Genomic DNA, 12,695 nt, shown 5'->3' on the forward strand with positions numbered 1-12,695 from the left:
CTGATCCTGCAATGCTACCAGAGGGAGACGAGCACATGAGTGATTTTAGTGAGGTGAGAGAGAAGTAATCAGTACAGAGCTGACATGACCCCCTAATCTACATTATGAGAAACTCTCACCAGTTCAGCACAATAAAGCTCTACCTGAACATCTTGTTGCATCTGGCATGTCACCTTCCTGAACAAGCACCAGGTAAACACAACTCTATGGAACCAGATATATAGCTTTCACAACTTCCCAAAAAGTTTCTGTTCAGTAGAGAGAAGGCAAAGACACATCAACTAACTACTGGTATGTTATACCAGGTATTTATTTTGTGAATCTTGAAAACATTATTATTTTTTTTAATAAAAGATCTCTTATGCTTGTCAAGACAAATGCAAATGTTTTTCATCTGAGTAGGGAGAGAGGACATTAAGTATCTCAAGTGCAAGTCCTCATTTGGTAGGTTATGCATCACCATTGGAGTGTTACTGCTTTGTGGTCCTCTGTGGCTCAGTTGGTAGAGCATGGTGCTAACAACGCTTAGGTTGTGGGTTTGATTCCCGCTGGGACCATATATACTGAAATGTATGTACTCACTGCAATGTAAGTTGCTTTGGATAAAAGTGTCAGCTAAATAGCATATATTATATAAAGATACACAAATGATGCATTTTCTCACATTTGTGTGTGTTTGTTGTGACACTTAATGTGGGCTGTCAGGTTATGTTTCAAACTAAATGCTTTCCCACAGAGATGACAGCTATGTGGCTTCTCCTCTGTGTGGATCCACATGTGTGCTTGCAAACCTGAACTCTGAGTGAATCCTTTGTTACAAAACTGACAGCGAAATGGTTTCTCCCCTGTATGTCTCCTGATGTGCACATTTCTTTGAGAGCTATGGACAAAACATTTGCCACAAACATGGCAATTGTAGGGTTTCTCTCCTGTGTGTGTCCTTATGTGTGCTTTCAAACTTCCACGCTGAGTATATCCTTTGCCACAAAACTGGCAGCAATGCGGTTTATCTCCAGTGTGAACCATCATATGAACTTTCAGATGAAAATTTTGAGAGAAATATTTCCCACATAGAGGACAAAACTTTCCTCCAATGTGAGTTTTCAGGTGATCAATCAAACTTTCTGTGGACACAAAACGGTTTCCACACACACCACAACAATGTTGTTTATCATTTGTATGCATCTGCACATGATTAATCAAAGAGGCATTGGAGCGATAAGAGATCCCACACACTTTACAACTAAAGGGTGTATTTTTGACTGTGTGCATGACTTTGAATGACTTCGTTGAATTAATTTGTCTGGATGGTTCTGATACAATGTAGTCCTCTCCATCAAGTCCGATTTCTATTTCAATTGGTTCACTTGACGTGCTTGGTAGCGCCTCCCTGTATGTGTCCTCTCCACTCTGGGTTTGGTATGGATGTGAGGACTGAGTTGTGTCCTTGTCATAGTCATTGCTCACACAGGCAGGGGGGAAGATGCTCTCAGCGTACAGACCAGCTTGAAGATCCTCTTCCTTCTGACTGGTCTGGATTTCCTCCTGTTCTTCTTTAATCTGTGTGGGCTGTGTCCTCATGCCCGGGCCTGGGGTTCCACTCCTGCTAACTGGGTCTATAGGGATGGGGAGAGGATGAAAAAAGCAAACACTTAGGTATTTTCACACGTGATCAATTTCAGCCATTTCTTTCTAACTCCGGTGGTTCGCCAACATTTCCTGGGTATTTCCACATAATAGTTTGTTTTGAGTACTGACTTCGGTTCTTTTAAAGAGGACGAAAATACCCTAATTTGTTGGCGAATTACGTATGTCGTCACCACCCTAGCCAGTTGTTAACCTGTTTTTGTGTTGAACAAGATGTAACTGGCATATGCATCTGTGGTTTATCTTCAGCATCATCAATTTAGCCACATACCTGCTCTGAATAACTTAATCTCAGGTTTTATAAAGATGTCCAGCAACCTCCGAAGACGGTCATTCTCCTCTTTCGACTGGGAAACTTCCTCCTGGTACTCTGCAATCGTTTTTTCAACTGCCCCAAATATCTCCTCAGCAGCTGCGGTTAGTCTCTGGTTGAGAAACACTCTTAGCGACTGTATTTGAGACATTTTATGTTTTAATTTTTTAATGTATTTAACGTTTGGAGCAAAGTTGTTTTCAAGCTAGCTTGTTAGCTAGTTCTCTCAGCTTCATAGTTCTGTTCAGCTGTGTGTGAACGACAACAGTGGAACTCCGCCCATTTAGCTCGGATGTATGTAAATTAGGATTTCTCCAAAATAAAAGCGCCCACGTTAAACTTGTTTAAGCATTTAGAAATACTAAATATGGATAAAGGAACCACACATTATATGTAACTTTACCTGGAAATAAACACTGAATCCTCTCAATGTATTATGTGTTTTTAAGGGTTTGTAATTCTTCTAATATTCTAATTACCGTGATGAATGACTGCTGCACTGCATAGGGGACATATAGTAGACTGTACACAAATAATTTTCCAAGGCTAAACATGATTTTTACTACCACGGTGCTCAGTAACACTTCTAGAATATTAATCAAGTGAGTTAAAAGTGCCACTTCTAGATTGCATAGGATTGCACAGGATTAACTGTAAATAATTGTAACCTTAACCAGCATCTATATGCCGGTGACACTGTTGTATATGATATTGTAAAATATTTTGTGTACAGTCTATTATACTGTATGTTCAATATGCAATCTAGAGGTGGCACTTTTAACTGTTGCACCACAGTAAAAGGCCAAGAATACTTTGTATGACACCCCTCATTGTTGAAACTCACTTGATATGTATACTAGAAGTGTTGTTGAGTAGATTGGTAGTAAAAATCCTGTTTAGCTTTGGAATATTATTTGTGTAGTCCAATATACTGTATGTGCCCTATGTAAAATTACATTTTACTTTTTTGAAATTGTACATGTTACGTAATATTTCCTTAATTCATTAAACATGTTATTAAATATTGTGATCCTATCAGTTTACAGTGATCTATTACCTCGCGCTTTTATTTTGATGTCTCGAAATGAAACCGGAAGTCTTATTGTCAGAACATGCTGTTACACCCGTTATTATCGTTCAGAGAACACAGCTGTTCGACTCTGCAGAAACCGCCAAAGAAATTTCCTGATTTCGCGCAAATGATGCACTATCGCCATCTGATGGAGTGGAGATCGACCGGGTTATCGAAATGTGTGGTCAAGTCTTATCGGTTTGTGCCGCTTTCAGCAAATCTCTAATACTTACTTTCCTTTTTTCAGAGCACTTATATAAATATTATCAGATGGTAGCTACATGTATCCAGAGTGGTATATTGGATATCTAATATACCACTCACACTCTGACTGTATCTATCAGAGTGTAAGCTAAGTTAGATCATGTCTCTGATGATCATACATTCTCTCCTGCTCTGGCTGTACTGCAATAGCAACTTTTAATGAACACGTTATCAGCTCTTTATTCTGTAATACTTAGAGTATTTGGAAAAGTACAATCTCTAGATTGGTTGAAGAAAGCACAAATCGACAGTGGTAAATGCAATATCATAAGTTGATAGTTTGGCAACCTAGAACACAACTTTTAGAGATAGAAAATTCCAATGAAGCAACATTGACTGAGAAAGAGCACTACACTGACTCTCTGTCAATAAATGCATGTTTTCCATTATTTCATACTTTCTGCATGTTGGGGAAAGTGCAAATGCTTATCAATAAACTTAAATATAAAGTTATTTGTTTCATCAAGAGGAAAGACTCATCATATGCAATTGAAGATGAGTGTCAGATATGAAAGACCTGTCACACAGATAATTAATTATATTACAGTTGCTTTCATGTGAATCATGTATGTTTTCTTTTTCTATATAAAGTTGTGTGTAAAGTTCCACAACTTCCCCAAAAAGCTCCAGAAAGAAGATAAAAGGTAAACCACACCAGTATGTTGTAAGCAGGTATTTATTTTGTGAAACTCTCTGGATCGAAGGAAAATACAATATCTAGGTTCCAAGTTTTAAAAAAAAAAGGTGCAGATCTCACTTTTGTACTTATGACACATTCAAACAGATGTATCTTATGCTCGGCATTACAAATACAAATGTTGTATCTGAGAAGGGAGAGGATGTGAAGTAAAAAAATAAAAAGTAAAAATGTGAAGTGTCTCCAGTGCAAGTCCTCATTCTGTGTCAGAGGAGCGTCAGTGCTGGAACATTTGTTATAAAGACAGCGATGATGCAGTTTCTCCCTTTTTTGTGTGTTTGTGGTGACACTTAATGTGGGCTGCCATGTTGTTTTTCCAACTAAATGTTTTTCCACATAGATGGCAGCTATGTGGCTTCTCCTTTGTGTGGACCATCATGTGTGATTGCAAACCTGAAATCTGAGCAAATCCTTTGCTACAAAACCGACAACGAAATGGTTTCTCTCCTGTGTGAGTCCTCATGTGCACTATTCTTTGAGAGCTATGGACAAAACATTTGCCACAAACATGGCAATTGTAGGGTTTCTCCCCTGTGTGCGTCCTGATGTGTGCTTTCAAATTTCCACGCTGAGTGTATCCTTTGCCGCAAAACTGGCAAGAATGCGGTTTATCCCCAGTGTGAACCATTATATGTACTTTCAGATTTTTTTGAGAGAAATATTTCCCACATATTGGACAAACCTTTCTGCCAATGTGAGTTTTCAGGTGATCAATCACACTTTTTGTGGACCCAAAGCAGTTTCCACACACACCACAACAATGTTGTTGTTCATTCGTATGTATCTGCGCATGATCAATCAAAGAGGCCTTGGAGCGACAAGGGATCCCACACACTTTACAATAGGAAGGTATATTGTTGACTGTTTGCATGACTTTTAATGACTCTGTTGTTTGAATATGTCTGGATGGTTCTGATACCATGGAGTCCTTTCCATCAAATCCGATTTCTATTTCAATCTGTTCACTTGAGGTGCTTGGTAGCGCCTCCCTGTATGTGTCCTCTCCACTCTGGGTTTGGTCTTCATGTGAGGACTGAGTTGGGTCCTTACCATGGTCACCGTTCACACAGGCAGGGGGGAAGATGGTACGAGTGTGCAGATCAGCTTGAAGATCCTCTTCCTTCTGACTGGTTTGGATTTCCTCCTGTTCTTCTTTAATGTGTGTGGACTGGGTCCTCCGACTGCCCTGGACTGGGGCTCCATTCCTGTTTACTGTCTCCTCATCATGGTCACTGTTCACACAGGAAGGAGGGAAGATAGTATGAACGTACAGATCAGCTTGAAGTTCCTCTTCATTCGGACTGGTGTGGATTTCTTCCTGTTCTTCTTTAATGTGTGTGGACTTGGTCCTCCTATTGCCCCAGACTGGGGCTCGTATCTTGCGAATGGTCTCAGAGACTGTGGCAGTGAGTGGCTGGGCGTCTGAATGGAAGGAGAGGATGAAAAAAAAAAACAACGCTTATGTATTTTCACACGTAGTCTCTTTCAGCCATTTAAAAAAAATAAAAGTTTTACTATTGAGCTGACATTTCCATGGCTTTTCACATATAGTACCCTTAAAGTTATTAAAGTCTAAAAATCTTATAGTTATTTAACTTTTTGAACTCTTGGTTCACTGAAAGTGGACTATTTTAAAGGGGACTATGAGAAAATACCCTTAAAATGTTGACGAGTGCAGTTTACAAACATTTGCTGAAGCCGTGGACCATGTGCAAAAATACGCTGAGACGCCGAACAAATTCATGGACCTCTAGTAAACACATTCGCAGCGACGTAACCAGTCACCCTAGCTAGCTTTTAACTGTGGTTTATCTTCAGTAACATGAATTTAGCCACATACCTGCTCTGAATAACTTTATCTCAGGTGTGATGTCTAGCATTCTCCGTAGACAGACATTCTCATCTTTCGACCGGGAAATTTCCTCCTGGTACTCTGCAATCGTTTTTTCAACTGCCCCAAATATCTCCTCAGCAGCTGCAGTTAGTCTTTGGTTGAGAAACACTCTGAGCGACTGTATTTGAGACATTTCTAAGGTATATATTTAACGTTGTTTCGACCAGTAATGTTCAAGCTAGCTAGTTGGTTCTGTACTCTTTCATAGTTCTGTTTAACTATGCAGAAAACCACCAAAGAAGGATTTTCCTCTCAGATTTCTTTAACGCACTATCGCCATCTGGCGAGTGGAGATAGACCAGGTTATCGAAATGTGTGGTGAAGTTCTTGCTAAATAAATATTTCTAGTTGCCTGGCGTTGGGTCTAATCGGTTTGTGCCGCGTTCAGCACATCTCTAATTGTCATAGCACTTATCTATTAATACCACCAGGTGGTAGCTAGCTGTATCTATAACAGTGTAAGATAATGTAGCAGTTCGGTTTGATTGATTGTTAATGCCTGGTTGCCTCCTTGCGTGGAGGAGTTATGGAAGACCCAATCAATTGATCCTACACTAATTTAGATCATATCTCTGATCATACAGGACAACCAGAGGAGAGGGAGGAGAAAATGTAATAGCTTTTAACTTTTTATCAGCTCTTTATTCTGTAACACTGTGAGTATTTGGAAAAGTACAATCTCTAGGTTAGTTGAAGAAAGCACAATTCGGCAATGGTAAAGTCAATATCATTGATAGTTGTGAATTCTAGCTTGCCAAACTAAGAGATAGAAAATTCAAGCCAAGCAACATGCCTGAGAAGAGAGCACCAGTCACAGACAGTCAATGCATTCATTTTAACCATTCATTAATACTTTCTGCATGTCTGGGAAAAGTCATGTCTATAATATCAATATCTATGATCCTAGTGAAAGAAAACACAATACGTCCAGTAAGGTTTAGTGTTCAGGAATTCTCAAAATGCTTGTCAATATAAACTGAAATATAAACAGTTATTTGTTTCAATTGAGAGGAAAAAGTTATCATATGCAATTTAAGATGTCATGAAGACAAAAGAGCCATCACACAAATTATTATATAACAGTTGCTTTCATGTGAGTCCTTGTGTGTATCCCATTTTCTATATTAGGTTGTTGTCACTTTTATAACTTCCAAAAAAGGCTCTGGTAAGGACAGAGAAGGTAAAGACACATCAACTAACGGTATGTTGTAATCAGGTCAGCTTTTTATTTTGTTAAACTTCCTCAGGAAAAAATACGATATCTAGGTTTGAAGTTTTATAAAATGGGACATCTCAGAGAAGGAGCACTTATTCAAACAGATTTACCTTATGCTTGTCAATATACAAAATACAAATGTTTTTTTTTTCTGAGAATGGAGAGAGGGTGTGAAGTATCTCCAGTGTGAAGTCCCCATTCTGTAGGCTATGCATGGTCAGAGTTGTGTCAGTGCTGGAACAGGCATGTCAGTGCTGGAACATTTGTTATAAAGACAGCGATGATGCAGTTTCTCACTTTCTTGTGTGTTTGTGTAACTTCAATGAATCAGCTCCACACCGACTATAGCTAAGGTGCAGGAGATGAAGAGCAACAACGTCACTGAAGGAAGTCTCTGCACACTCAGGATCAATGCAAAATGTCGATTTTATTGGGCTACGCTTTCGGTTGTAAGACCATCATCAGAGTATGTGTGTTTGTGTTGACACTTAATGTGGGCTTTCAGGTTATGTTTTAAACTAAATGCTTTGCCACAGAGATGGCAGCTATGTGGCTTCTCCTCTGTGTGGATAAACATGTGTGCTTGCAAACCTCCACCAGTTGTGAATCCTTTGTTACAAAACTGACAGCGAAATGGTCTCTCCCCTGTGTGAATCCTCATGTGCACTCTTCTTTGAGAGCTATGGCCAAACCATTTGCCACAAACATGGCAATTGTAGGGTTTCTCCCCTGTGTGTGTCCTGATGTGTGCTTTCAAACTTCCACGCTGAGTGTATCCTTTGCCACAAAACTGGCAGCAATGTGGTTTATCCCCATTGTGAACCATTACATGAACTTTCAGATGATAATTTCTAGAGAAATATTTCCCACATATAGGACAAAACTTTCCTCCAATGTGAGTTTTCAGGTGATCGATCAAACTTTGTTTGGACGGAAAGCGTTTTCCACACACACCACAACGTTTGTGTTTATCATTTGTATGGATTTGCAAATGATTAATCAAAGAGGCCTTGGAGAGACAAAAGATCCCACACACTTTACAACCGAAAGGGGTACTTTCGACGGTTTTTGACATGTAGTCCTCCTCTCCATCAAGTCCGATTTCTATTTCAATTGGTTCACTTGATGTGCTTGGTACCGCCTCCCTGTATGTGTCCTCTCCACTCTGGGTTTGGTATGGATGTGAGGACTGAGTTGTGTCCTTGTCATAGTCATTGCTCACACAGGCAGGGGGGAAGATGGTATCAGCGTACAGACCAGCTTGAAGATCTTCATTCTTCTGACTGGTCTGGATTTCCTCCGGTTCTTCTTTAATCTGTGCGGACTCAGCCCTCCTCCTGCCCTGGACTGGGACTCCACTCCTGCTAACTGTCTCATCAGACACAGTGACAGAGAGTGACTGGAGGTCTATAGGGAAGAGAATATGAAAAAAAATAAGACACACTGTCCCATTCAGCCAATTTTGTGAACTTTTTTAACAATATTTCAAAACTTGGATCATTCTTATCCAGAATTTTTTTTGTTACCCAAAATCAGATCAAGCTGTCGGATTTCTCCAATACTACTAAAAAAAAAACTAATCCTCTTCACAAAATGTGTCTGAAAGGGACCGTATTCATACAGAAAAGCTTGGTTCACTTAAAGTGGACCGAGTTTGGTTCTTTAAAAGAGGACTATATGTGAAAATACCCTGAACATTTTGCCAAACTGCTCTGAGTTCACAAAACATTTCTGAAAGGGACCAAGTGTAAAACTAGGAAAGGAAACTTTGTGTGCTTGCTCAGCTGGCTAAAACTATTATAATGAAAGGTAGAGCAAGATGAGAGGAGTAGAGTTTTGAATATGACCATAGCAATTGTATGGTCTCAATTGAAACCTATGTTAATTCCTGCAATTTTAAATGCTCATATTTTAAAATGTATAAAAGGCATCAAATGTCTTTGTATAAATATTGTAAGGTATGTCAGTACGTCCATTTAAAAGTTGAAATGGGGTGTCTAGCTCAAAGGATGTGTAGTGTTATTGAGTTTGCCCATAACTAACCATATACTTCAAATGCTTATAGATTTAAAAAGTAGGAAAAAGGCATCAAAAAGCTGTATTTGTATTTTTTTAATATGCCAACATATTCAGTAAAATGGATAACAACAACATGTCATAAAGAACATATAGTATTGACAGGGGTAGGTAGGTAGACAGGGGTGTATAATCAGTGAGATATGTGTGTCACTCACTGCAAGACCCTGGTCAGTAGAGTGTACAGAGAAGAGTGTTGATTTTAATGGGGTCGAACTGGTAGCCAAGAGTGCATTGTTGTGTAATCATCCTAAGAATGTTCTCTGCAGGTCTCCTGCTGTTTTTATTGAATAGTTCTGAAAGCTCCATGGCAGTTGCAGCGTGTAATGGGGTAGAATTGGTAGCCAAGAGTGCATTGTTGTATAATCATCCTAAGAATGTTCTCTGCAGGTCTCCTGCTGTGTTTATTCAAGAGTTGAAAGCTCCATGGCAGTTGCAGCCATGCATAGTTGCAACAACAATGGAGCTCATAGATGGCCTAAACAAACATTTCATCATGTTTGGATGGAGTTACACAAAGTTGAAGAGTTAAAAAAAAGTCTAATCGTTATCAGAATTATTTTTTACAGGGTTCATAAATTGGATTTGCGCACATTTAAATGTTAGTATCGTAGCGACCAAAAATTGCATCTTTTGGTTTCCATACTAGTCATAGACCTCCCAGTATAAAGCTGTAGAAGGAATACCACTGAGTATTCAAGGTTTCGCAAGCACAAACACACTTAACACCGCAGAACAATCCATTGCATTCTTCTAGCTAATACATACACATGTATGATTACATTAGCTAGCTAGTCACCCCCTCATTTAAGTCACAAATCTAACTATTGTGAAATGTTTTTGTGTTGACCACGATGTAACCTGCAAATTATTGTCATTTATGTTCAGAAACATCCATTTAGCCACATACCTGAACTGAATAACTTAATCTCAGGTTTTATAAAGATGTCCAGCAACCTCCGAAGACGGTCATTCTCCTCTTTCGACTGGGAAACTTCCTCCTGGTACTCTGCAATCGTTTTTTCAACTGCCCCGAATATCTCCTCAGCAGCCGCGGTTAGTCTCTGGTTGAGAAACACTCTTAGCGACTGCATTTTAGCCATTTTAAGGAAAGTTTACGTTGTTTCGACCAAAGTTATTTTACAGTTAGCTAGCTAGTCTTCTCTACTTCGATTCATAGTTCGAAAGTGATTTGACCAGAGAGTGTTTTGTGAAGCTACATAAACCGTCGTTCGACTGTGCAGCACACCACCGATGAAGCTATCCCTCTCAGAATAATCTGTTACTAGGCCGTGCGAATTGTGCACTATCGCCTCCTGCTGGGTGGAGTTCAAACGGGTTATAGATATTTCATGTCAAGTTCTTCCTAATAAATATTTCTAGCAACAAACCGTTGGGTCTTAATAAACTGTTGTGCCGGTTTCAGCACATCTATACTTTCATAGTACTTGTATCACGCATATCTCTGATGATCATACATTGTCTCCTCTGTTTGGGCTGTAATAGTACCTTTTTAATGAACACGTTATCTGCTCTTTTTTCTGTGATACTGAGTATTTGGAAAAGTACAATTTCTAGGTTAGTTGAACAAAGCTTAATTTCGCAATGGTAATTCAATATCATGAAGCTTTACAGTTTGGCAATGCACAACTTATACTGGAGATAAAAAGCTCAAATCAAGTAACATTGCAAGAGAAGAGAGGAACACTACAGAAATTCAATAAATGCATGTTATCCATTCTTTCACTTTCTACATGTCTGGAAAAAGTCCAATCTCTAAGATCCTAGTTGAAGAAAGCACAATACGTCCGGTTAGGTTAGTTTTCAGGAATTCTCTAAAATCTTCGCCAACACGAGAAGGAAGATGATTATATAACAGCTGCTCTCATGTGAGTCCTCATGTGTGTATTCCTATTTCCATTCTGAGTGAATCCTTTGCCACAGATGTGGCAGCGATATGGTTTCTCCCCGGTGTGGGTCCTCACGTGCGCTTCCAGACTGCTACGTTGAGTGAATCCTCTGCCACAGTCATCACAGCGATGAGGTTTCTCCCCGGTGTGAATCCTCATATGCACTTTCATATCAGTGCGAGTGACAAAACATTTGCCACAATCAGAGCAACGATGCGGCTTCTCTCTTGTGTGGATTCTCAAGTGAGTACTAAGGTTTTCACTCCGATTGAATACTTTGCCACAAATATTGCAGCTGAACGGTTTCTCCCCGGTGTGAGTCCTCATATGCACTTCCATATGAAAATTTCTGGCAAAATATTTACCACAAATATGACAAGACTTTGCTCCTATGTGAGTTAGCATGTGATTGATCTTACTTTCTGTGGACTCAAAGTGTTTTCCACACACACCACAAAGATGTTCTTTATCCTTTGAATGCACTTGTACATGTTTCAATAAAGAAGCCATAGAGTTAAAGGTCTTTTCACATACTTTACAACAACAAGGAGCATGACTTTGGCTGGATGGTTCTGACATGTTATAGTCCTCTCCGTCAAGTTCTAATGTGATCTGTTCACTTGAGGTACTTGGCAGGGAGTGTCCTATATTTTCTTCACTTTGAGTTTGGTAAAGATGTGAGGACTGAGTTGGGTCTTGATCATTATGGTCACTTTGAACACAAGCAGGAGTGAATGTGAACTCTATGGTATCTGCGTGAAGCCCTTGAAGAGGCTCTTCCTCCTGACTGATCCTGAGATTCTCCTCTTCCTCTTTTATCAGTGGGGGCTCTGGGTCCTCCTGTCCCACACTTAGACTCCATTCCTGCTCACAGTGCTGCTTCTCATGGGGAACCTCCTCCTCCACTTTCACAATAACAGTGACCGGCTGGGGGTCTGGATGTAAAAGGTCAACCAAAGCTTTACCATCACAACATATCAGCTGGTGATTAATTTAAACGATTAACATTGCTAAAATGACCTAAACTGAAAGTTAATGGACACACGCAGATGGTTTATTTGTGCTTTATTGACCTACAAACCTGCTCGTATCTCAGGAACCGCTTCCAGGAGCCTTCGTAGACGCTCGTTCTCCCCTTTTGCACGAGAAACTTCGTCCTGGTACTCCGCTATCGTTTCTTCAACTGCCCCGAATATCTCCTCGGCAGCCGCTGTTAATCGCTCGTTGAGAAACACTCTCAGCAAAAGTATTTTAGACATTATGGGGGTATTTAAACTCGACGGGCCGTAGGTTTTTTTGTTTTACACATCTAAAAGAGCCCCAGCGCGTGAGCATTCGGCTAGCTGCTGTTTGTTTACTAGTAAACCACATCCGGGTCACGACTTCTTCTTCATATTGCGGATTTCTGGCAGACTGGACGTCTGCTGCCACCCGCAGGTTTCTCCAGGGAACACTACCTAATTTAAACGACATAATCTAAAAAAAATGCAAATGACCTCACGTGAACCTTCATTGTTTAACCAAATTGTCGCCCATACTGTAAATGTACGTAAAAAAGGCTGCTACCACAAAACATACATCTAAACATCATGACTATCAAATGTAT

The 12,695-nt window shown here is 39.8% G+C and overlaps 4 protein-coding genes across 4 annotated transcripts; all 4 read right to left on the reverse strand.

The window, feature by feature from the left end:
* Window positions 1-384: 384 nt before the first annotated feature.
* On the reverse strand, window positions 385-2,226 carry LOC310809835 (uncharacterized protein). The gene is made up of 2 exons (XM_083677338.1): window positions 1,919-2,226; window positions 385-1,616 (listed from the first exon to the last, which is right to left on the reverse strand). The coding sequence occupies exons 1-2, from the start codon at window positions 2,109-2,111 to the stop codon at window positions 661-663; spliced, it is 1,149 nt and encodes a 382-aa protein (XP_083533464.1). The 5' UTR covers window positions 2,112-2,226; the 3' UTR covers window positions 385-660.
* A 1,771-nt stretch (window positions 2,227-3,997) lies between these two features.
* On the reverse strand, window positions 3,998-6,020 carry LOC310809296 (uncharacterized protein; the record flags this gene model as incomplete). The annotated part of the gene is made up of 2 exons (XM_083676491.1): window positions 3,998-5,415; window positions 5,834-6,020. The coding sequence occupies 2 exons, from the start codon at window positions 6,018-6,020 to the stop codon at window positions 4,229-4,231; spliced, it is 1,374 nt and encodes a 457-aa protein (XP_083532617.1). The 3' UTR covers window positions 3,998-4,228.
* Window positions 6,021-7,113: 1,093 nt separating this feature from the next.
* On the reverse strand, window positions 7,114-10,285 carry LOC310809832 (uncharacterized protein). Its single transcript, XM_083677336.1, has 2 exons — window positions 10,090-10,285; window positions 7,114-8,510 (listed from the first exon to the last, which is right to left on the reverse strand). The coding sequence occupies exons 1-2, from the start codon at window positions 10,280-10,282 to the stop codon at window positions 7,531-7,533; spliced, it is 1,173 nt and encodes a 390-aa protein (XP_083533462.1). The 5' UTR covers window positions 10,283-10,285; the 3' UTR covers window positions 7,114-7,530.
* Window positions 10,286-11,024: 739 nt separating this feature from the next.
* LOC310809834 (uncharacterized protein) lies at window positions 11,025-12,412 on the reverse strand. Its single transcript, XM_083677337.1, has 2 exons — window positions 12,171-12,412; window positions 11,025-12,024 (listed from the first exon to the last, which is right to left on the reverse strand). The coding sequence occupies exons 1-2, from the start codon at window positions 12,346-12,348 to the stop codon at window positions 11,048-11,050; spliced, it is 1,155 nt and encodes a 384-aa protein (XP_083533463.1). The 5' UTR covers window positions 12,349-12,412; the 3' UTR covers window positions 11,025-11,047.
* Between the last annotated feature and the right edge of the window lie 283 nt (window positions 12,413-12,695).

The sequence above is a fragment of the Argentina silus genome (assembly GCF_951799395.1).
Source record: "Argentina silus genome assembly, chromosome: 9".
NCBI classification, from domain to species: domain Eukaryota; kingdom Metazoa; phylum Chordata; class Actinopteri; order Argentiniformes; family Argentinidae; genus Argentina; species Argentina silus.

What these genes read in the sequence shown, in the direction of transcription:
- LOC310809835 (XM_083677338.1), bottom strand. Translation starts at nt 2,111, where the DNA reads ATGTCTCAAATACAGTCGCTAAGAGTGTTTCTCAACCAGAGACTAACC. An exon ending in GATTAAGTTATTCAGAGCAG is followed by an intron (nt 1,617 to 1,918) that starts GTATGTGGCTAA and finishes CCATCCCTATAG; the next exon opens with ACCCAGTTAGCAGGAGTGGA.
- LOC310809832 (XM_083677336.1), bottom strand. Translation starts at nt 10,282, where the DNA reads ATGGCTAAAATGCAGTCGCTAAGAGTGTTTCTCAACCAGAGACTAACC. An exon ending in GATTAAGTTATTCAGTTCAG is followed by an intron (nt 8,511 to 10,089) that starts GTATGTGGCTAA and finishes TCTTCCCTATAG; the next exon opens with ACCTCCAGTCACTCTCTGTC.
- LOC310809834 (XM_083677337.1), bottom strand. Translation starts at nt 12,348, where the DNA reads ATGTCTAAAATACTTTTGCTGAGAGTGTTTCTCAACGAGCGATTAACA. An exon ending in GGTTCCTGAGATACGAGCAG is followed by an intron (nt 12,025 to 12,170) that starts GTTTGTAGGTCA and finishes TTTTACATCCAG; the next exon opens with ACCCCCAGCCGGTCACTGTT.